At 38.3% G+C, this 21,410-nt stretch overlaps 2 protein-coding genes across 33 annotated transcripts in view; one reads left to right on the plus strand and one right to left on the minus strand.

Annotated features, from left to right (window-relative positions):
• LOC101162567 (ninjurin-2) overlaps nt 1-8,767 on the minus strand; it is a 55,722-nt gene extending 46,955 nt beyond the window's left edge. Inside the window, exon 1 of one of the 2 annotated variants that reach the window (XR_911109.2) lies at nt 8,524-8,767. The gene's annotated coding sequence lies outside the window, so the exon portion shown is untranslated. The remainder of the gene's footprint in view (nt 1-8,523) is intronic. The other variant, XM_011491102.3, reaches the window with a different exon arrangement.
• A 29-nt stretch (nt 8,768-8,796) lies between these two features.
• wnk1b (WNK lysine deficient protein kinase 1b) overlaps nt 8,797-21,410 on the plus strand; it is a 79,985-nt gene continuing 67,371 nt past the window's right edge. For all 31 annotated transcript variants that reach the window (XM_020714209.2, XM_020714214.2, XM_020714213.2 and 28 more), the window contains exons 1-2: nt 8,797-9,023; nt 10,569-12,129. In XM_020714209.2, coding sequence (XP_020569868.1) covers nt 11,191-12,129 — 939 coding nt within the window. In that variant the 5' untranslated portion in view covers nt 8,797-9,023; nt 10,569-11,190. The remainder of the gene's footprint in view (nt 9,024-10,568; nt 12,130-21,410) is intronic.

Below are 21,410 nucleotides of genomic sequence, written 5' to 3' on the forward strand. Positions count from 1 at the left end.
TGTAATCCTGCTCTGCAGCGCTTTTTGTTGTGCATTAAACCCCCTTGTCCCTGAACCGTCTGCCTCCGCCTCTGCCACTGGGTCCAACCGGCTCTCAAGCCACCCCACACCGTGACACATTTAAAATCTGGGCACAATTTAGGAGAAGCCTGGGCCTCAAGAATATGTCGATATATGCCCCAGTTGTGAAAAATATTATGTTTATCCCTTCTATAACTGATAACTCTTTTACATATTGGTCCGCAAATGGTCCGAGAACCCTGAAGGATCTGTTCATCGAAGGTCAATTTGTTTCATTTCAGAGACTAAAAAGTGAATTTCCAATTCCTGATGTCCACTTCTTCAGATACCTTCAAATTCGAAGTTTTTTATCTACTGCACTAACCCATTTCCCCTCGCAACAACCAGACTCACTTCTTGAAAACATTTTGACCTTTAATCCACAATCAAAAGGACTCATAAGCAAAATCTACACAGCAATCAACTCATCAAACACAGATCCACTGACTCATACCAAAAAGTGGGAAGAAGATTTGGCTACAGACCCATCAGAGGATGTATGGCAGACTGCTCTTCAGAATATCTATTCATCCTCAATATGCTTAAGACAAAGGGTTATACAATTCAAGGTAGTTCACAGACTGCGTTGGTCCAAAGTAAAGCTAGATAAAATCAAACCAGACCTTAATGCTAATTGTGATCGATGTGAAATGGAACCAGGTACACTGTCACATATGTTTTGGTTTTGTCCGACACTGGGGCCCTTCTGGCACATTTTTCCACTTCTTTCTGATGCATTGGGGACACATATTGCTCCTGAAGCCTCAATTGCGATATTTGGTGTATCAGAGTTCTCTCTGCGCCTTCGTAGTAAATCCAAAAGTGTAATCGCTTTCACTACACTTCTGGCCAGAAGACTAATCCTCCAACACTGGAAAAACAAACAACCCTCTACTTTTAGGAAATATCTTGTCGATCTTATGTGCCATCTTACCTTAGAAAAAAATCAGATTTTCATTGAAGGGTTATACCACAGGGTTTTTTAATGTCTGGCAGCCATTTCTGAGCAAGTTCAAAGATTTTGATTCATCATTTCCTTCTGAGGGGTAACACTGTTGCTCCAATCAGTAAAATTCTTGTATATTGTATTTAATTGTTTTGCTTTTAGGTGCAACAGGGTGGGTTTGTTTCTTTGGGGTATAAATAATAAAATATTAAAAAAATAAAAATGAAAAATAAAATAAAAAATTTGAATATCTTTTACACTGTATATGTTTCTGAATACTAAAATAAAAAGAAACTTGGATTAAACACGTAGTTGTAGAGCTAGATCTCTTCTCCAAGAGTTCTGGTACAACACCTGTCCGTCCTGGGAGAGGAGCCCTCCTACATGTGGACATCCCTTAGGTTTCTCTTAATTTATTTCTCCAGAACCTGTTTTGTTTTGGGAGTCTTTCCTTACCGAGAAGGAGAGTCTCTGGGTTGGAAGGCTCACTTTAGCTTAGTCTGTTTAGCTTTGTTTAGCAATCAGCTATTGCATTTTATAACGGATTTTATGTTTTGTGCAATTAGTGAAACCCGTTGAGACACCTGCGTTGTAATATTTGGTTATATAAATAAAACTGAATTGAGCTGAATAAAAGAACTAATGTCGTTCTGCAGAAACTAGGTCCTTGAAAAGTCTGTTTTTTTATTTTGGATAAAAACAGCATAATTATAATTAAAAGACCACTGGGAACCCTTTTAAAATAGCTCAAAAGATGACCGGTTACTTGATAATAACTAAAACACCCTGCATCTTACATAAAAGATCAAAATTTTCATTCTGAATGTGAGGCTTAAAAATGAGTCAATGACAACAAACCTTGTAGATGCTAAAGTTGAAGTAAAATGAGATAAACTCCATAACAAATAGAGTGGGAAGTATGTTGTGCAATAATGATGTCATGACCCTGTCTGACAGGGTCGTTTGCCAGAAGTAGCTGCTGTGTTTGCCCCCAAACTTATCTGCTGGGTCAAAGGGAGCAGAGGACGTATTACACCACAGATGATCAATCCAAAATGAACTACTGGACTGTCAAAATGCTCTTGACATGCCTGCTAGAATGAAAACACATTTTCTTTAAACTCAACTACTTCCTTGTATGTAGGGATTTTTCTACATTTTTGCACCTATAACGAAACATCAAAATACACCAGGTTTACAAGCCTAAATTCTTTGAAGCTCTCCACATGTCCCACATTTTACTACCTCTGCGATGAGCTGCAAACAGACATCTTATGGATGTATATAATACCTGCTATTGCCAATTGAGTGTGAGGAGTTTAACTTAATTCTTGTTCATTATTGTTGCCTTCTGTTTATACTTTTCTCTCTACATGCGTAATTGTACCTCAACAAATGTTTTTGTTCTTCTCTGGGTTCTAAAATCTGGTTTTATTTCAAGCCGATCAATTTTCCATGCTTTTGAGTCCTAAACACAAATCCAGAAAACAATAGAAACAAATAACAGCTTTGATTACACTTTTTCTTCTCCACCTAAGACAAATAATAGACATACCTCATTAGTACCTAAACCTAAATTCTACATTTCCACTTTATTTCCTTGCAAGCATTTTTACCTTTGCATTGACCTTTTCAGCTTTTCTATTGCATTGTTGTGTTTAACCTCGATGCCTAACATTTGTGAAATTTCAAACAAAAACCTGGACTGTTAAAGGGGAAAGTGGGCCACCGAACTAACAATGAAATTGTCTATGTCCTGAATCCTTTGAAATCTTTTGTGTAGGAACCACAGCCACTTCTGCTCATCGTGAATTTTATGAAATTAAAATGGCTAAATAACAGCAGGATGGCTTTGACTGAAAAGATTTACAAAAGGCTGCATTCACGACTTTGCTGCAAATATGACTGCAGCACACTTTCAACATTTTTATGGTATTAAATAGATTTTACTGCATCCACCTTTCAGCATAAGAGTTCAAAACTGACCTACTTGGATGTCAAAAACACATAAGTCTTCAAGCTTTTCCGTTTTAAATTCTAGGATTTTTTCAGCTTCTTTTAAAACAAGTAAAGCAAAACTCTTGACAGCCATATTTTATCCTGCATTTACAGTTTCTGTGAAACCCCTTTGAACCTTGATGTGTTCTCACTTTAAGCTGCAAGTTTAACTAGAGCAAAAACCGGAAGATCAAGAAAAAACTACATTTTTACTGCCATTCTTCCATGGTTAAGTCCTCATACAAAACTGTGTGATATGAAGTCACAAAATACCACCACCATATTTTGGGACTTACAACCTGAGTCAGCTTTAGTTTTATATAATTGTTCATTTGTGTAACACTTGCCCATGAGGAATTTTTGGCATCTAGAGAAAGCTTTCTCATTTAAGTAAAAGTATAAAGTGCCTTAGATAAGCTTTACATTGAAACTCTGTGTAAATCCAAGCCAGGAGTACGTCCTATTTTTGATTTATTGTCCACATTCTTTTCTCTCAAAGTGAAAATTTAAACCAAAGCATCATGTTTTGTTTAATGTGCTTCAAGTCCTGCAGGGAGACAGACTTAATTCACTTTAATTGCATCTAATTTAAACAGTTGGAACATAAGACGGCTGACTTTTACATGGCCAGAACAGAATCATTTGGATTTTTTGAAATGTCTGAGGGGAAGAAAAAACATGAGGGGCATGTGAAAACTCTTCAAATTATGACAATGGGTGCTATTTAAGTGTTAAATGGACTGGACTCTTTAGTGTCCCTGTCTGGTGGTGGACTGTACTGCACGGTCACTTAAGTTTAATTCCAAACTGGTAATGCACAGCAAATCAAATCTTGGATGTATGAATTCACTTCTTAAATCCACGCAAATGTGAGTCCAGCAGCACGAGTAGAGCTTCAATGGAATCATAGTTGCAATATATCCTATTTTCAAGAGGCCCCACGCACTCTTTTACTTAAGGACACATTGAATAACTGTCAAGGAGGTCATAACTTAGATGGGTTTATGTTTGGATGAGGCTAAATCCTGCAACGTGGAGAAGAAAAAGAAGAGATTACCTTAAAAGAAAAACATCAATCCTATTTGTTTTACTGATGTATGCAGCCTACCAGCAGGTCTTTGCAGAGTGCATATATGGATAAAACTGAGGTGTTTCTGAACAGCTGCAGAAAGGGTTTATTTCCCAGTAAAAGCCGGATTATTGAATGATTTTGTCACTGTTACATTGCATTTAACCTTAGCAGAAAAAGTATCCTGTGCAAAAGCCCTGCTGCAGAAAAGGAAAGCATAGAAGAATATACACATAGTGACATGAGGAACCAAGTTGACTTATCACGAACAGAATTAACATTTTTTGACACTTGGACAAACGTATTCAGTTAATTTCAAAGCAGGAAACACAACCATTCAGTAAAATACTGTGCAACTGTGCAAAAAAAAGGGACAGACCTGCACACAGACGGAAGTGAAAGACTCATCACGGAAGCTAAATTTGACAGCCAGAACTGTGCTTCAACAAGTTGTCTTCCCTGTTGTAACTTGTCAGGTTGAAGCAACTCGTTTTTACTGACAACAGTATAATTGGGTCACACAAATGTATTCCAGATTGCAGGCAGAAGCAGGTCGTGGAAAAGCATTTGCTCCACACGTACTGAAAGGCAGAAACAAATTAAATTAAAACAATTCATCTGCTTGAATTTGTTCAAATTGGAATACTTATCCAATTAGCAATGCAAATAAAATATTGATCATTTTATCCTTGCTACCATAAACTTTTAAAATCGATAGTAATTGACTTGTTGTCTCACCACCCTGCATAGTAATTTGCTTGTTTTTTTTTTGTCATGTATTTAGTTGAAAATGTAAATGGGGGGAAAGTGGTGCCAACAGCAGATTACTGGTCTTTAAAAGAAACTGATTGATTTATTTTTTGTCAAAAAATTAATAATTCTCCTTACAGACCTGATGTACAGCTCCCCGCATGACAATCCTAATGTTTGGTCTGCTAAAAGAACCCGCACCAACATAAACACAAAGAGCGGCACACGTGCTGCCATGTCAGCAGCATTGAATATTTTGCCTGGCTTTGACTTCAGTCTAAACCTTCCTCTTTTTACTTGCCAGTGTGGATTTCTTTTAGATCTGAATATGTGTGTGTCATTTGTGTATAGCAAAGCTCAAAAACAACACATGTGGGTGTACATATCTGACATGTGTTTGTTGCCATTAACCTCAAAGTTAATATGATGGTAAGCAGGGACAAAAGCTATGGAAAAAACCGCAGGGTTCAGTTCTGGCATTACGTTCTGTGATGTCGTTAGAAACAAAAATGTGAAAACTGCAACTTCAACAAAATATTGTGTGTCACCAAAAAAAACAAACAAAAAAAAAACAAGATTTTGCAAAAAGAAACTAAACGACTGAAAGTTAAAAAGGTCATAGCAACTTCTCCAAAGGACTTTTGTAATCTAAAAAACTAACCTTTCTTTTAAGAGAAAAAAAAAGTGTGTGGCTGTTGTTAGGAAGAATCACTCACTTTTAAATGTATCAACTTTAATCCATGCATTTTGTCTCATAAGTGCACAGCAAAAGACCATATCATATAAAGATATATTATCTTATACCTTGTTATAAGAATTTTTATGTTGCTCTGGTGAGATTTAGTATTTGTTTTTCCACTAATGGTGTTGTTCTTTTTAGATTGAATGAAAAAACATCACTGCTTTTGACAAGATCCCTCCTCTTACATATCCAAACGTTTTGCTCAAATTTGGATCAATAAAGCATCTTTCAATTATATTTCAACTTAAGTGGCTTGGAAAGCAAACAACACAATCAAATCACCTTTCATAATATAGAACAAAGATTGAACATAAGTTTGATGTTTTAAACTTTTTGGCATATTTACTTAAGATCAGCATCCAAAAACCTGTCACTATAGAACTCTGCGTACAATAAGTACGGTATTCAGACCTTTTGTGTTTAAATAATTTGTTCTTTTGCAAATACTTTGTAAAGAAACTGCGCAACATACAGTAGACATGCATGTGTTTTAGAAATATAATCGTAATTTCTTTGGTTAGCTCGAAAACCTACTTAATAATAACACCAATAAGCAAATTAAAATGTTCTCTAAAGGTTCGAGGAAAGGTTGTAGGTTTTTTTTTTTTTTGGTACAATTGCAAAACACTTTTGTGGAGGCTTCTTTTCTTGGAAGCTGGATTCTGCAAATTCAGTGCTCTGACTGACCCTTGCTGCAAATATGACACCAACCACTCAAAAGTAACAGCATTTTCTTTTCACTAAAACACCCTTTTAATTGCACCTTGTGAGAATCTCACCACAGCAAGTTGCTCCAGTTTTCAGCCAAGCCTCTGCTACATTAAAATGAGATCACTTTAAATGTTTTAAAATACTTTTATTACAAAATTGGCACATTAGGCATTGCATTGGTTTTGCATTGATTATCTTTAGGGATACTAAGTTGCCAAACTAATCACTAAATAACATAAAAATTGATGCTATTTTTTAAAACTCCAAGTGGTTAAGCAAAAAGATAATATTATACCATATTTTTTAATAAAGTATGTTTAGATTGTAATAAGTAAGAAAGCTGTTTCAGTGAAGGTCAGCAACTATATCTTGGTCATTGCTCTTGTGGGGTGTGTGTTGTTCTAGAAGGCTTTGAAAAACAATCTTATCTATACATTCAGAGGTATAAGAGTTATCGGAAAACATTGTAAAGTTGGTTATTTTGACGGAGTCAAATTGTTTGGCCAAATTGTAATAGTGCTCAAAGTAACAAAGGAGTTCAGATTCTTTTGTCTTCTCTATAAGCAAATATCACAAAAAAAACAAATTTAATGAATTCTTTCTCATACATCCCCTTTGTTTCAATCTTGCTATATTGTACAACAATAAAAAATCAAAAAATAACAAAATACCAAAGTTACCCTTCTGAATACAATGGTGTCTTTAGTTTGCTGTTCAAATTCAAATTAACTTTATTTCTAAAGCACCTTTCATGTAAAAACAAAAAAATGGCTCAAGGTGCTGTACATAAAAAAGATTGCCCAAACTTGCTTTTATTTGTTTGTTTGTTCTTTTTGCAAACTCATTGCTGTTCTTAGGAAGCTGCAACAGACTTGTAACACCTATGAGCTCAAAAAAGAACACAAAGTTCCTGTTGCACACAAACTGCACGCACGCAGCATCAAGGGCCCAAGATTCATTTCTGCACACACACTGACCTATTATTCCTCTTCTAAAATAAAAGTGACCCAAAACAGCCTAATCATGACCCACTTTACATCACTGCTAACACAGTGAATCACACGATTGAATATTGAATCATACAAAATAAAATAAAACACCTTGAAAAGTTTTATTGTGTAAGGAGGGATTTCAAATGTGAAAATACTCATTTAAAATTGGAAGTGTAAAAGTTGTAATGATGCTATAATGCTCACATTTAAACATTCACATAAATGATTGCAGGGTATTTTTTTTGTATTAAAGACCTAGATAAAAACGGACAAGATTATTTTATTTGTTTTATTTGTCTGTGGAATAGTAATGTGTGAGCTGTTGTTAACAGAATAATATTTTGGAATGACATTCCAGGGTTTGTTGTGACATATTTTCAACAAAAGCTCCTATTGACCAATTTAGTGATGTGCTGACGCAATATGCTTTGAAGACTACTTGTGAGAAAGGGATAACAATGTGAAATTAAAATGTATCAAATAAATCAATGCATTTTTGGTTGAAAAATGTGAGTATTCTTTTTACTCTTTACTGATACTGGTCTTCCTTGATGGTACTTTATGAAGGTTAAAATTTTAATGAAAATCCCCATATTTGGTCAGACTTAGCTTTTATCATAATATTCCTCTGGTGATTGTTATGACACTAAACAAAATCAGCATACAGTAACATATTAATTATAATGATAGAAATCAATTTCAAATTTTGAAAAAAAAAAGAAAAATACTTATATAAATTAGACACTTGGTATTATGAATTTAAAATATTACATTGGAAGAAATTTCACGCACCCACTCAAAATAAAAAAAAAGTTACATTTGTAAACCCAAATAAAGATGTTTATCAGATCAAAGTGAAAACATTATGGAAGCAGTAGCACTTCCTCTGTGACCTGTCAAAGTAAAAGTTCGCACCGTTTTGAACTTGTTCTTTGCTGTTGTGCAAAACAACAAAATGCTCCATAAAAAGGCAAAGAGGCAATAAGGGGAGGAAGTAAAGGAAATGTGGAAAATCTTGACTTAATTAAACATCATAATAAAACATTTAGTGTTTATAACTATCACATTAATATAAAGGCTATTTTTCTAACTAGAGCTACCTACAGGCAAAATCGTTTTTTTGGTTAAATAACTAAATATTCGGATAAAATTACAGAAAAATTAAATACTGTGTGGAGTGTTTATTTTACTTTGACAAAAACTCTTCCTTTCCGGTGTGGAGCAGGTTAATGGCGGCGGTTTGATGCGGCATTACCGTGTGAAAGCCCAGCCGTCGCCTTGACGAGTCATCCCTCGAAAGGACTCCAGAGCAGGCGGAGCCGCTGAATGAAGGCTTTAAAATGTGGACTGCAGTTGACTCCAGTGGATTCATAGCATTTTTATGAACGAAAAAAAAAGTGACAGAAGTGGACTGGATGTGGACGCGGGTTACGATTTAGCATAGTAGGGACCTTTTTGGTTACGGAGCCGGACACACAAGACAGAGACAGAGGAGTATCAGCGAACTTGGCATCACTGCACCGCGAGAGAAACGGGTCTGTCCGTTTATCGCTGCACGCGCCGCCTTCAAAGACAACAACCCCGGGGTTCAGTCATGATTTTTGTGATTTACTGTTTTCTTCTGCAACCATCTGTGGCTTTAATTGTGACGCACCAATACGGACGGCGGTGCTGAGTGGTGAAGAGGACCCCATAGCGGCGCGGTTTAACCCCCCCCATTTTTTTTGTCTTCACTTTCCAACGGCTTAAACCACGGTATGTTTTCTGTTCGCTTTTATTCCAGCCCGGTTATATGACTGCTGTGCGTTCAGGTGAAGCAGTTTGCCAGCAGGTAAAGTTTAGCAGCTTTAGCGGATAGTCTTAAGGTTTCCCATCAGGCAGTGGTGAACCCCACTCTGAAGGCTCCAGCACGCTCTCCCCCAGCCTGCACTAACTCAGCACATATACTTTAAAATTTGAAAATGTGTGTCTGACGCGTGCACTGACAGTTAAGGAAGTAGGTTTACATTTCCTGTTTGTTAACACATACAATGTGCAATAAATTAACAGCTGCTCTTATTTAAACACAGCAAGAAGTTGTTAAACATTGAATTATGTTTGTCCAACAATACAAATAATATTTTTGTGCAGTCTCGAGTGTCTTCAACAGTCTTTAATTTTTGTGATATGGGATGATCTGCATGACGCATGTTTTTTTAGAGCTCCACTTGAATGATTCAGGTTCATCTCACACTGAGTTCAGGATCCAGGCGCTCCTCTGCTGTGAGACAGATGAATCAGAGGGTGAGAAAGCAGCTTTATCAATGCCAGATAAAAGCAGCTGTCGGTGTGATTTCCAAAACTCATCCAGTAAAAAAAAAAAAAGCACTTCATTGAGATTGTTTTTTTATTTTTTTATCTGATTCGTCATGCTTTAAGGTGGCGTCATTTTAATCAAAGTCTCACAGATGTACTCAACTGAGGCCATTCACTCTCGCCTACAGCAGTTTATCAAACTCTCTCGTGTTTATTTGAATGTGTATGTCACATGATAAGGCTATACCTTATTTTAAAGTGCAGGTTCTAATAGAATGGTAACTGAAAATGTCATTTAACCACGTTTTTATGCGGGTATGATAGATAGTTAAGTTGTTTATGGAGATGGAAACTCTGCCTCCAGCTGTAAAGGACTTTCAAGTTTGACTTTCAATCAGGATTTAATGCAGGACTGATTTTAACTGAAGAAAACTCACGAGTCCGTTCTGATAAAACATGCATAACACGAAAACATTAAAGCTATCGGAGGGGAACTGTTTTAGCTGTTGCACCTCAAAGCAACTGCTAGTTCCTGTGTCTGTGGTGCAAACCCAGGAGAAGTTGTCAAGCGGTCATGCAAGGCTACTTGGACATTTTGGAGGACAATTTGGTACCTCTGACATTACTTGTAATACGGTATGCTGAGTAATATATGAAGCGCTGCTCTAAAGCTTTCCAAAAGCTCCTGCTCCCCTCTTGTATCAAGTTGCTGAACTGCCAGGGAGCAGCCTAACCCTGAGGTCAGGCAGGCTGCAGCGACTTTGGCCTAAATATGGAACGGGAGCAATTAGGCATACACTCTGCTGTGCCACTCCACTGCAACAGCAACACTGGGATAGTTGGAAGGAGAAGTCTGGGATGGGACATCTTGTTAAAAGAAATTAATAGTTTATTTTCTGTAACTGAATATACTTGTGAAAATAAAAGGATTGAGTTATGCAATGTTTATGTAGAAAGTGCAAATATCCATTTTTTTTAATTCCTCTTTTTTTTTTTTATTTCTAGTGACGAGGACTTGAGCAGACCGGGCTGGGCTAGGCTAGGCCTACCTAAGGCCTTCTGTCTGGCTTGACCAGACAGGCCCAGGGAAGCCAGAAGGTGGACCTGTCATTGTCGCTTAGCAACATCCACAGACTTTCCAGCTGCATCTCATAGTTTGAAACGTCGCACCAGTCTGATTGTCCAAGTCCTTCCATGTTGTGGTTGTGCCGCCCTGGATGTTGGAAGCAGGATGGATTCGGAGGTTAATTTGACCACAGGAAACTTATTGCATTGCTTGCAACTGTTCTCCTTCGACTGGCTGTCACTGCTCCCCTCCACAGTCTTTAAGCCCCTTCCTTCAACCTGGGGCATCCCTAAGCCTTCTAAGGAAGGACCTTATAGGAACTGCAGGACATCTTGTTAAAGTGGAAGCAGAGTGGAAAGGTTCTTGTTGAACAAACTAACAAAATCCAACAACAAAAAGAAGCCTGCTGCTGATTGATTTTGATTGTAATAGAGAGATTGCAATTTGAGATCTGACTTTTTTATCTTGCAATTATTTTTTTTCAATTATTTCCAAAGGAAAAAAAAAAGATAAGAATTTATACATCTACATTTTCGTTTTTGGTGATCTTAGCTCTCAAGTATGTCGGAAAGCAAAGCTAACAGCAAAGCAGTGAAATTCATTGCTCCACTTTCGCCTTCCACTTCTGCCTCCCCCTGTCCATCACCTAAAACCCCCCACAAGAATGTGAATGGCTCTGCCAGTTCAGACACGCACGTTGCGGAGAAGATCATCGGGGAGCCAGAGGTGCAGCGGCGGCGCCACACAATGGATAGAGACTCAAAAACAGCTGAGCACCGTTTTTTCCGACGGAGTGTCATTTGTGACTCAAATGCCACAGCTTTGGACCTGCCCAGCAAAGCAGCTGTGATCCTCACCTCACCCCCAGACTGTGAAGGGACTACCACCTTCTTGTCCTCCAAGCTGTTAGGGCATGGGGGACAAGATTCTGAAGGCAAGGGTGAAATAAGAGGTTCCTATCTGCAGGGCACCAGCCTTCATTCTTACCTTAGTGGGGCAGCTGAACAAGAATACGTAGAGAAGACTGATTCAAGTGTGAACGTGTGCACAATTGCTGTTCCCACCGGTAGCAATGTTGCCTATGGCACAGACGGAACTGGGAAGGAGCTTGTCCCAACAGAATTGGATGTTGCAGACGAGACGAAAGGCAAAAAAACGGATGTTTTGTTGCGTTCTAGAGGGACTCAGGAGACACAGCAGGTGGAAAAAAATGGAACGGTGATTGAGCAGGTAGTGCCCATCAGCAGTCCAATAGAAGAGAATAGGGAGGATAGGGAAAAAGAGGAGGAGAAAGGGCTCGCGAAAGCACGAGCCGAGCAGAGGGAAGCTGAGAAACGAGTACAAGAGGATATAGAGGAGGCAGAGACGAAAGCTGTGGGGACCTCTCCGGATGGACGCTTCCTAAAATTTGACATTGAGATTGGACGAGGGTCTTTTAAAACTGTGTACAAGGGGCTGGATACTGAGACTACCGTGGAGGTGGCGTGGTGTGAGCTACAGGTAAGTCCATACTAACCAAAATGAACTCTGTAGACCTTTTCCTTTTCTGCTACATCCACACAAGGTTCAGAAAATCCTATTCAATCGGCCACTTCCAAAGATAAATCTATGTAAACGCGGATAAATGTTTGTTTCTGGCTCCTGCGTTCAAAGCTCTAGCCTTTATGTATCATGATGCTGGTTTTTAAGTTTGTTTTTGGGGTCTATGTAAAAAATGTGCAGCAAGTGAACATGCGTTAAAAGTGAAACCAGTTGAACTTTGGCCAGTCAGGGACTCGGATTTGACAATGACGTATGGATGGGGTTCTTCTCAAAACACGGAAGTGCCAACCGCTTGAAAGTTGATCAAACTATTAAACTATTCATTGCAGTTTTTGCCAAGCTGGAATAATATGAAATCAAGTCTATCATATATTGTATTGGAGGTTTTAAAGAAAAAGTCCGGAGCAAGATTTGTTAAATTTGCACCGCTTCGACATTTTGCACCGAGCCTCTTCCAACTAAATCTACATATGCTAGTATTGGGTAGCAACAGTCTAGTGTTAACACCAAATGCTGAAAGCTCGTTCAACAATACCTGTTAAAGCACGTTCTTAACCCCGCATCACATTGCCAGTGTGTACGTAGCGTTAGTCAAGGTTTTGTCTTATTCCTTCCTGTATATTTGGTTCTTTCAGGGCCCTGGCACAACACCAATTGTATTTTGGTATCCTAATATTGTCCCTTCATCCTTACCCAGGTTCTTTTCTAATACATCTCTCTGACTGAGCCATCTATGCTAATTGAATCTCAAATAGCCCTGACTGAATTTAGTTTTATGAATTTGCAACATCCTTTTATAGATCAGGATTTGAAGGAAACACAATGGCCATGCTGTAGACAAGAAGTGAATGTGGTTTTGCCATTGTTCCCCATGAGCTGTAGGTGTTTCTTTGAATGTATGTGACCGGAAGCATCGACCTATTAGAAAACCACCCTTACAAGCTGCACAAATGCCTTTTGAAAGCAGAAGAGAATACCAAACATCTTCTGGTTATATGGAAGTGGGTTCGATTTCATGAATCAGCTCATGTGGTAACAGTCAAAAGTCACACTGCTTGCCATCTGTAAAGGTGCACATTACCACATTTTTCAACGTGCCTTCGTTCTTTTTTTTGTAATGCATGAAGGTAAACAGCTTGTAAAGTTTGTGTAACATGAAACAGGATGACATGCGCTTTACCACACGACATGTTGCTTAACTTGGGAGCACTGATGCAATGAGTGTTCATCCGAAAGAGAAAGTGAGATGTAGAGCAGCAAGCTGCATTTGAGGAGATTTGTAGCAAAGGACGGCGTTGGAGAAGAAAAACAAGACTCTCTGAGGTCTCGTTGATTAGTAGTCACCAAACCAGAGGAGCGTTCAACGGTCAGAGATGTAGAATAACAATCTCGGCCGGTCATATGACGGTCAGAGTGAGCGGAGGTTTTAACACTGACATGCTCTCACGTGGAACTGCTTTCCCTGATCTAACACTTGCTGCTCTGCAAGGAAACTTAAGTTTGAGAAACCCTGTAACTACTTAGGATATTGATTGCTATAACACACCATATACTATTCATCGGTTAGTAATGGTCTATTTTATAGCTTTTTTTTTTTTCTTGTAAGTTTCTTGGCATTTTCCTTGTTTTGGGGATCTTTTTAAATGGAACCATGTGGGTGTTTTCCTCTCATCTTCATCACATGAACCTCCAACAGTCTTTCTCAATCCTACGGGCTAAAATCGGCTTCACCCGATGCTTTGCATCTAGGAGACAGCAGTTTGTTTATTAGAAAACAAACATCTAGATTCTAGCCTCAGCTAAGCCTTTCTGGCACACATCTTTCATCCTTCCTGCCTCTCTTCTTCTCTTTTTCTTTCCCGTGTTTGAAAAATGTGATGGTCTTAGTGCTTTGACTCATCACAATGCCTTACTTTATGAATTAGAAAATCAAAATTTTACGTTTTTGAGTATTTGATGCTTGTTTGAATGCAAAGAAGTTGAGATTTTGCTACATACCCCTATATGTGTGTAAAAAATGGGGGGGCACATGAAAACACACACAAACCAAGAGAAAGAAATGGAACCAATCACATTCCCTTGCTTTTGGTGTCAACTGCAGATCTGTGGGGTTTGAATCATCCGGTACATGTTGGATTTTTTTTTTTAATATGTGCTCGAATGTACATGTGGTGCCTCTCCATCCTTTTTTATCCTCAGCCATGTGTTTACATAAGTCACTCACAGTTCCAAATTCTAATATTTATAGAGATTCGGTTGGTTAAATCTATACATTCCAGGATCTGACCCCAAAAAGGTCAACTTCTTGGATGGATTGATGCAAAGTAGAAGAGCATTGGGGATTGTTTGCCTAAACTTTAAACAAACTATGATGATCCTTAGATGTTGGGAGTGGCAGGCAGGTCATGCAGTAGCTTATCTTCAGCTGCCTCTTCAAACTGGATGATAACGGTCAACGGAATGATGCAGGTATCTTGGAATGAAAGGAATGCTTGGAGGTATTTCACTGTAAAATACTGATTTAAATGACAACGAGATTGATTGTGGTTTTTAGTGACGGCCATTAGCTGTGGGGATTCTTCAACTCGGGTGAGAAAAACCCCGCATTAACTCCGAAAAACCAAAGAGTCTCCTCTCTTTCTGCCCCACAAGAAGGTTCAAAGGGGTAAGAGAGGTGAGGAGAGGTGTTATGCCATTCCATATAGGTGTGATTCACTCAGCACAGCAGGGCAGAAAAGAGGTTAAGGACACACAATGAGATAAGTGAAACTACAACATTGTTTTCTGAGAGGATACCATAAAAGGTAAAAGTTTGGGCTCTTCAGGTATCACTGTGGCTTACAGACCAGTTATTTTTGAGTAATATTTAAAAAAAGCTAAAATTAGTCAAGGAAGATGGCATATATTCAGGATGGAGGGAGGAGGGGTAGAGGTCAGAGTTCAGCATGTCTTTTCAGAGAATGTCATTTGGAGCCTGCCCAGCATTTAAGCACCTATAGATTCAGCAGAGGGGGTGGGGTGCACTGGTATGTTTAGATTTACAAGAATAGAGAGGGAAAATATATGAAGTTGTGTTTACTTTTAAAAAATTGGGTTGGTGGAATAGGAGGTAGAACAAAAGACCCTGCTTAAAGGAGAAAACATGCATTGAGTTTGAGAATTTAAGACGATGCAAATGAAGAAAAGCTCGTGACTGAATGAGAACAGTCAGACTGAAGACTAAAAATGAAAGATTTGCGAGCTCCGCATGTGTGAGAGAATCTGTGACCCCCACACATCTCCAGCCTCTGCTGGCACCACAAGACCTTGAGATTTTTTTCTTAACATCAACACAAGATTAGCACCACCTCAGACAATAACGAACCGTTTTAGGGCTTTTAACCCAAAGTAGCCCATAGTGACATCAGTGCAACAGGAAATATCAGAAATGGATTCTGTGGTGCACTTGGTTAGCAGTAAAATACACATAATTTTAAGAATAAATGGGTCTGGGTTCTTATGGGTTAAGAAATAAAACTGCTTTGTTAAAATGTGAATGTATTAAACTAAACAGGCTTTTATTAGAATCTACATTACTAATTAAACTTTAACATTTAACCAACAGTGACTCTTAATCAAGTCTAATAAGGCTAATGAACAAATCTCCAAAATTAGCAATGTTGTATCGTTAATTTTAGTTGTGGTTTAACCTTAAATATTTCCATTGGTTAGTACAGAGGTGCACGAGATTGGTTTAGATCACCAAGCTTTTAAAGCCCAACTTCAAGGAAAATCATGCTTTTGGTGTTTTTAACATGTTCTTTTGGCATGTTTTACACGATGGAGGACATATATGAAGAAAATTAAGCTCAATCTGCATTTCCGAGTATTTTCTTTATTCAAATTGGTATAAGACAGGAGCAGAAAAAATTGTCATGGGAAAAAAGTCTTGTAGGTTCTTTCATGGGAAAGAACCTACAACCGCTAGCCACAAGTACCCTGTTCCACTCCACTCGGATGCCTCCACTTACGGACAAACAGATTCATGAACGTCTGAGCTGGCATCTGACTCATTACTGGCTGGTTAACTCTTATATTGTTTGCCAACCGGTAATGTCAGATTGCGGTTGTGAGGGTCTGTGAGCTAGTGGGAGAGTGTAAACAAGTTGGATGATGGGATGTGGGGGAAGGCTTACCCTGCGCCAACAGTCCCGCCCACAACTTGTGTCCGAATTTCTAACAAACCACTGCCAGTCTGCAGGAACTAGGTCCTAGAGAACAAGACAGGTTTTTTTTATTTAGGCTAAAAATGGCATGATCATAGTTAAAAGACCACTGGGAACACAGAACAAAAAATGATTGTAGTTAGACGTCAAAGATGTACAACTACCTCACTTTTTTCTTGCTTCACTTCACTTCACTCTACATTTTTGCTCAGTGTCCTAAAATAAATGTCACTACTTGTAAAAAATTAAAATTGCATGCAAACATCTTGAACTGCAAATGATCTTTAACTGCACAAAAAAGGGAAACAGCATTTCCTGGAAGGTAGATGACCATATTGCACGGTTGCAAAGCTGTGCTGTAATGGATTTTAAAAGTTCAGATTTCCCTGACTTAACAGAAGTCTGCAGCAGTGTCAGGCCCTCTGCAAAGGCTTTTTAAACACAAAGATATGCACAATAAAGGAATGGAAACTGTGTTTGCACTTTAAACATTTTCTTGTAAAAATGTTTTCAAATGTCAGCTACAGATAAATAACTCTATTCCTCTTCTGTATTACTGGTTCAGACGATGCCTTACAAGTGGATGTAAAGAAAGGTTTTTTTGTTTTGTTTTTTTTTTGCTGTGTTTGGCTGTTGTTTTGTGAGCACTCAGGATTTGGCTGCACATGCACTACAACTATCGCTTTTAGGTATGGTAAACTTCATTTTGGCCGGGGTTCATCAGCAAACAGTTTAAGTGTTTAATTGTCAACATTAGGAGGGAAACTTGCTGGATATTTCCTGTGTTGTTAATGTGATATATTTTGTGGACTCTGTTATTTATGAACCACCTGAAAACAGGATTTATAGCTGGAATAAACTCTCTTTGCCACAGGGCAGAAAATCACCACCAGCCACACTGCAGTTGTTAGTCTGAATAGGTCAAGGACTAATGGTCATGATAATTTAATCGCATTTAAAGTGCTTAGTGCAAAATGGGGCATTTGAGTGCACTTGAAACAATAGGTCAACATGTTGCCCAAACTAAATTCCTCATAGCACTGTGATTTTTTTCTTCTTCTTCTATAAATCTGTCTGTAAAACAAGTGCATGAGATGTTTCAACTGCCCAAACAAGTTTGTTTGCTGCCTCGTAAAAGATCGGAATGAAGGGTGTCCGAGGTTTTTTCAAATTTATGTAAGGAAGGCAAACTGTAACTGTTAAAAATATTCACTGAATTGAAACAAATTAAACGAAACATATGCATGAAAAAAAAAAAAAAAAAAACTTTGGCGCTATGGTTTTTTTCCCAGACAAGACCACACAAGCTCAGCCAGCTGGGTTTATTGGTGACGCACCATTAAATACCCCTGTGCTCTAACATTGGATAATTTGTAGACACAATAAGAAGCGGATGGAGAGGAAACCTTTGTTTTTTATTTTTTGCTTGGCCTCTTTCGCCTCATTATGTTGTCTTTCTCCTGTCTGAGCTCATGCTCAAACCCTGCCTGATGTCCTCCTCCTCTGTAACCGTGTCAGTAAGCAGCTGTGAGCAAAGGAAGGGAGATGAAGGAGCTGGCACTTCCTTGTATGTAAACCATGCCTGTTTCCTTCCACTCATAACTTTCCGCTTCGGTGTCTGTGCAGTCAATAGTTTTCGCAGAGAAACAAACAGTGAGGTTAGAACATCCTCTCTTGTCTTCGATGCAGAGTCGATGGGACATGCTTTTATTAAGGTTGATTTAGCTATGAATCAACCCGTAGGAAGTTATGCAAACATTTCTGCAAAGCAGTGCCTGACACCTTTTACTCCAATCTGTAGTTTATTCAGAAAAAAAGAGAGTTGAGCTGAAGTGTTGCTACTGTGATAGTGTGTTACTTTGGAAGATTTTTAATATTTTGGCCCCTTTTATTGTAAATAAAGTTGTGACGGATGGAAAAAAAAATAGAGAAACTTTGCAGCTAGTGGTACGGGTGAGAGTTCCTGTTTTCATGAACCCCAAATATCCCATCACTGTTTGATTTCTTGAGATGTCTGATCTTTCAAGTGACATGTGGAAGAATCCAATAATGAGAAAATATTGTTATATCATGCATGAATTTATACCCAAGGTAGTGTTTCACATGCAAGGCAACCCTCGTTCATTCCTCTTTAAGTTCAAATGTAGAACAGCAGCAACATAACGTTGACTCTTTGGACATGTTAGTTCCCACATTAGATTAGATTAGCTTGTTTTGACCAGTCGAAAAGTAACATTAAGTTTGAAAGATTGTAGTCCTCAAAAATGAATTAGACGAACCAGCATGTAGAGCTGGATTTTTTTTTTTATTGATCGCATTTCAGTTTGCATATATGTGATTACCAATGGTTATGCGATTTTTGGTGTGCACATAAGAAAGCTTAACGTTACAGACTGTGTGAGTGTCTTTAGTGTGAGTTATGATCCAAGTTTAGCTTCATTGGTTACAACCTAGATTCATTTTTAGGACTAGCAGAAAGGAAGTGATTGCTCACACTATACATTAGGCATTTACATTGTGTGGTTAGTTGGGGATGCTGAATGCATAAGATGTTTGGTGACTTGCAGAATGTAGAAATGCTTTTTTTTTCACATCTTTCTTCCGTGTTCCTGCTTTTGGTTGTTCTTAGCAAGCTTTTGCATTTAATGTTAAAATACTTCTTATTTTTAATGTTCTGTCAGTTTATTCCCCTTCTTTTGCTTTAAAAATTACAAAGTTTTAAGTTTAATTTGTAAATTTAGTTTAAGTTCATAACTGAGAACCATACTTTAATCAATACCAGCTATTTAAACCTATTTCTTTGGTGTACATCAAGAACAAGAACTGTTAAATTATGTTTTAAGCTGTTGTAAACCTGTGGCAACACTGTTGCAGGACTCTGACACTTTCACTCATTTCTAAAATGTAGACGGTAAGTAAATTGAAAAAAGTAAAGTTAAAAGCAAGGACTTTCACTTCTTGGAAAAGTGGAGATTTGAGTATTCCTTTTCAATGAAACAAAAAAAATGCGTCTGCAAATTATGCTATGAGACTGTGGTTGTAGACATGACAAGAGACAAGACAGGCTAATTAGAACAAGCTAGCTTGGAATGAAAAGTGCAAGCAATTGAAGCAACTGGAAATCTGACACATCTCACTTACAGATTTCTTTTGAGAAGAGCGGGCAATGACATGAATGTGGTAGTATGTTATGTCTGGGACAAAGTCTTAAACCTATTAATGCCAATCTGTAATTTGGCATAATGTCAATAAGAACTTGGATTAAAAGGAAAGTTTTTTTGTTGTTGTTTAAATTGCTTTGCATCTCCTGAAATAATATAACCATACAGACTTGGAGAAATGAGCTTACTATGACTTTTATCATGATGCATATCAAGGAAGTGCAATCAGTTATCAGTTTATTGGGAAGTTGGATAGACCTCACAGTTAATGTGTGTTAATAGTTCTGCAGCACAATCTAGATACTTGGTTATTTTGCCTGTTTCTTGACTTTGGACATTTAGAAAAAATCTATGATATTAGGAGTTTGGTTTGTGCTGCAAATGTGTTTTTAGTTCTGAGCTGACAACTGATTAAAATATTTACTATAATTTTATATTTTACACAGTGCTTAAAAATTATTCTTTGAAACAGGATGTGCATCATCCATGTAAAACGCAGGTCAGATTCTGCAAGCAACTGTGATGAAACTTGAGATAAATTTAACCAAAAATGTTTAGTGGACTTCTGGTAGTCATAAAAATAAAAAAAATAACGCCTGCTTAGTGATCAGTCAGTGATGCAGGGTTGAGCGGGTGTTTAATAGACCTCTGTGTGTCAGTGGACAGTAGAATTGGTTGTGTGGCCTTAGCTTAAAATAGAACTTGTCTCTCAACTGCTTGTCGTCTGCATCAGCGTAAAACAACCTGGGCTGCTGCACATTGGGGGGGGGGGCTTGCTCTAACATTGCCTGTGTGTGTGCCCCTAAGTGTGAAAGGCTGTTTGTGTGTGATGTGTCTTTACATTTGTGTTTAGTCTGCTTTTGCCTTTGTCTGACTCGGCACAGATTGTTCTACGGTGTGTTGGCGTCCCCGGTGTGTCTATAGAATGTGTGTGAGGGAGCTCCTGTTTCTGCCTTTTGTCTTCTCCTATTTTGTCTGGGTGTGTTTGAGGAGGGGGAGCTCCCAAGTTTGTATCCCTCCCAGATTCCCAGCATTCTTATGATAAGATGTCATCTCAAAGTTAAATATTTTGGGGTGTGTACATTAAAATGTGACACTTGTGCCCATCCTCCAAAAGCCCATGTGCTTGGTGGTTAAAGCATCCAACTGTGTGTTTAAAAAAGTATATAGTGGGTCTCTCCAATCTGGGGTCACTGGGAGTTTAGAGTGGAATGGAATCCACTGCAGTCAAAAACAGAAAAAGACAGAAACAAGGGTTAGATTGTTACTCTTATTTTTTGTCTTTAATGTAATGTCTAATAACTTGTTTTTTTTGCATAGTTTGGCCAGGGGGTTGACTTATACTCATAAGTATGCTATTTAAAAAAAAAAAAGGCTCAAATATTTATTTGCCCACTAACAAACGGTTGTCCTTTACCGGTTGTTTCCCGTTAACAACGGCTAGAGGACACTGTAGGTGTGTGCATCAGTATTTACTACTGACAGCAATGCAGAGGAAGATCTGTCCAAAACAGTCATGGAGGAGAATCTGATTGTTCTCCTGCTAAACTTATGATTTTTTTATTTGCATCTGTCCTAGTAATAATGCAGCACAGCAAGTCAACAAACTAGGTTACAGAGAAAAAGAAGTATCGCTGAGAGCGCCGTCTTTCAGACACAGCTCCTGCACTAGAAGGTAAAGATTGCTCTTATGAATCCAGACATGGAGACGTGATTCTGATGCTTTTGTAGAGCTCTTCAAAAAAAAAAAAAACCTGATCTCTCAGCATCATCCGTGTCCTCTGTGGATTGTAAATGAGATATACACACAATGCTTCCATGTAGCGATGAGGCTAAAAACTTGATGGTAGCTTCTCCCTCTCCCGTCTGGAGC

Source organism: Oryzias latipes, chromosome 23 (genome assembly GCF_053564925.1).
Source record: "Oryzias latipes strain Hd-rR chromosome 23, Olatipes_Hd-rR_3.1".
Lineage (NCBI taxonomy): Eukaryota > Metazoa > Chordata > Actinopteri > Beloniformes > Adrianichthyidae > Oryzias > Oryzias latipes.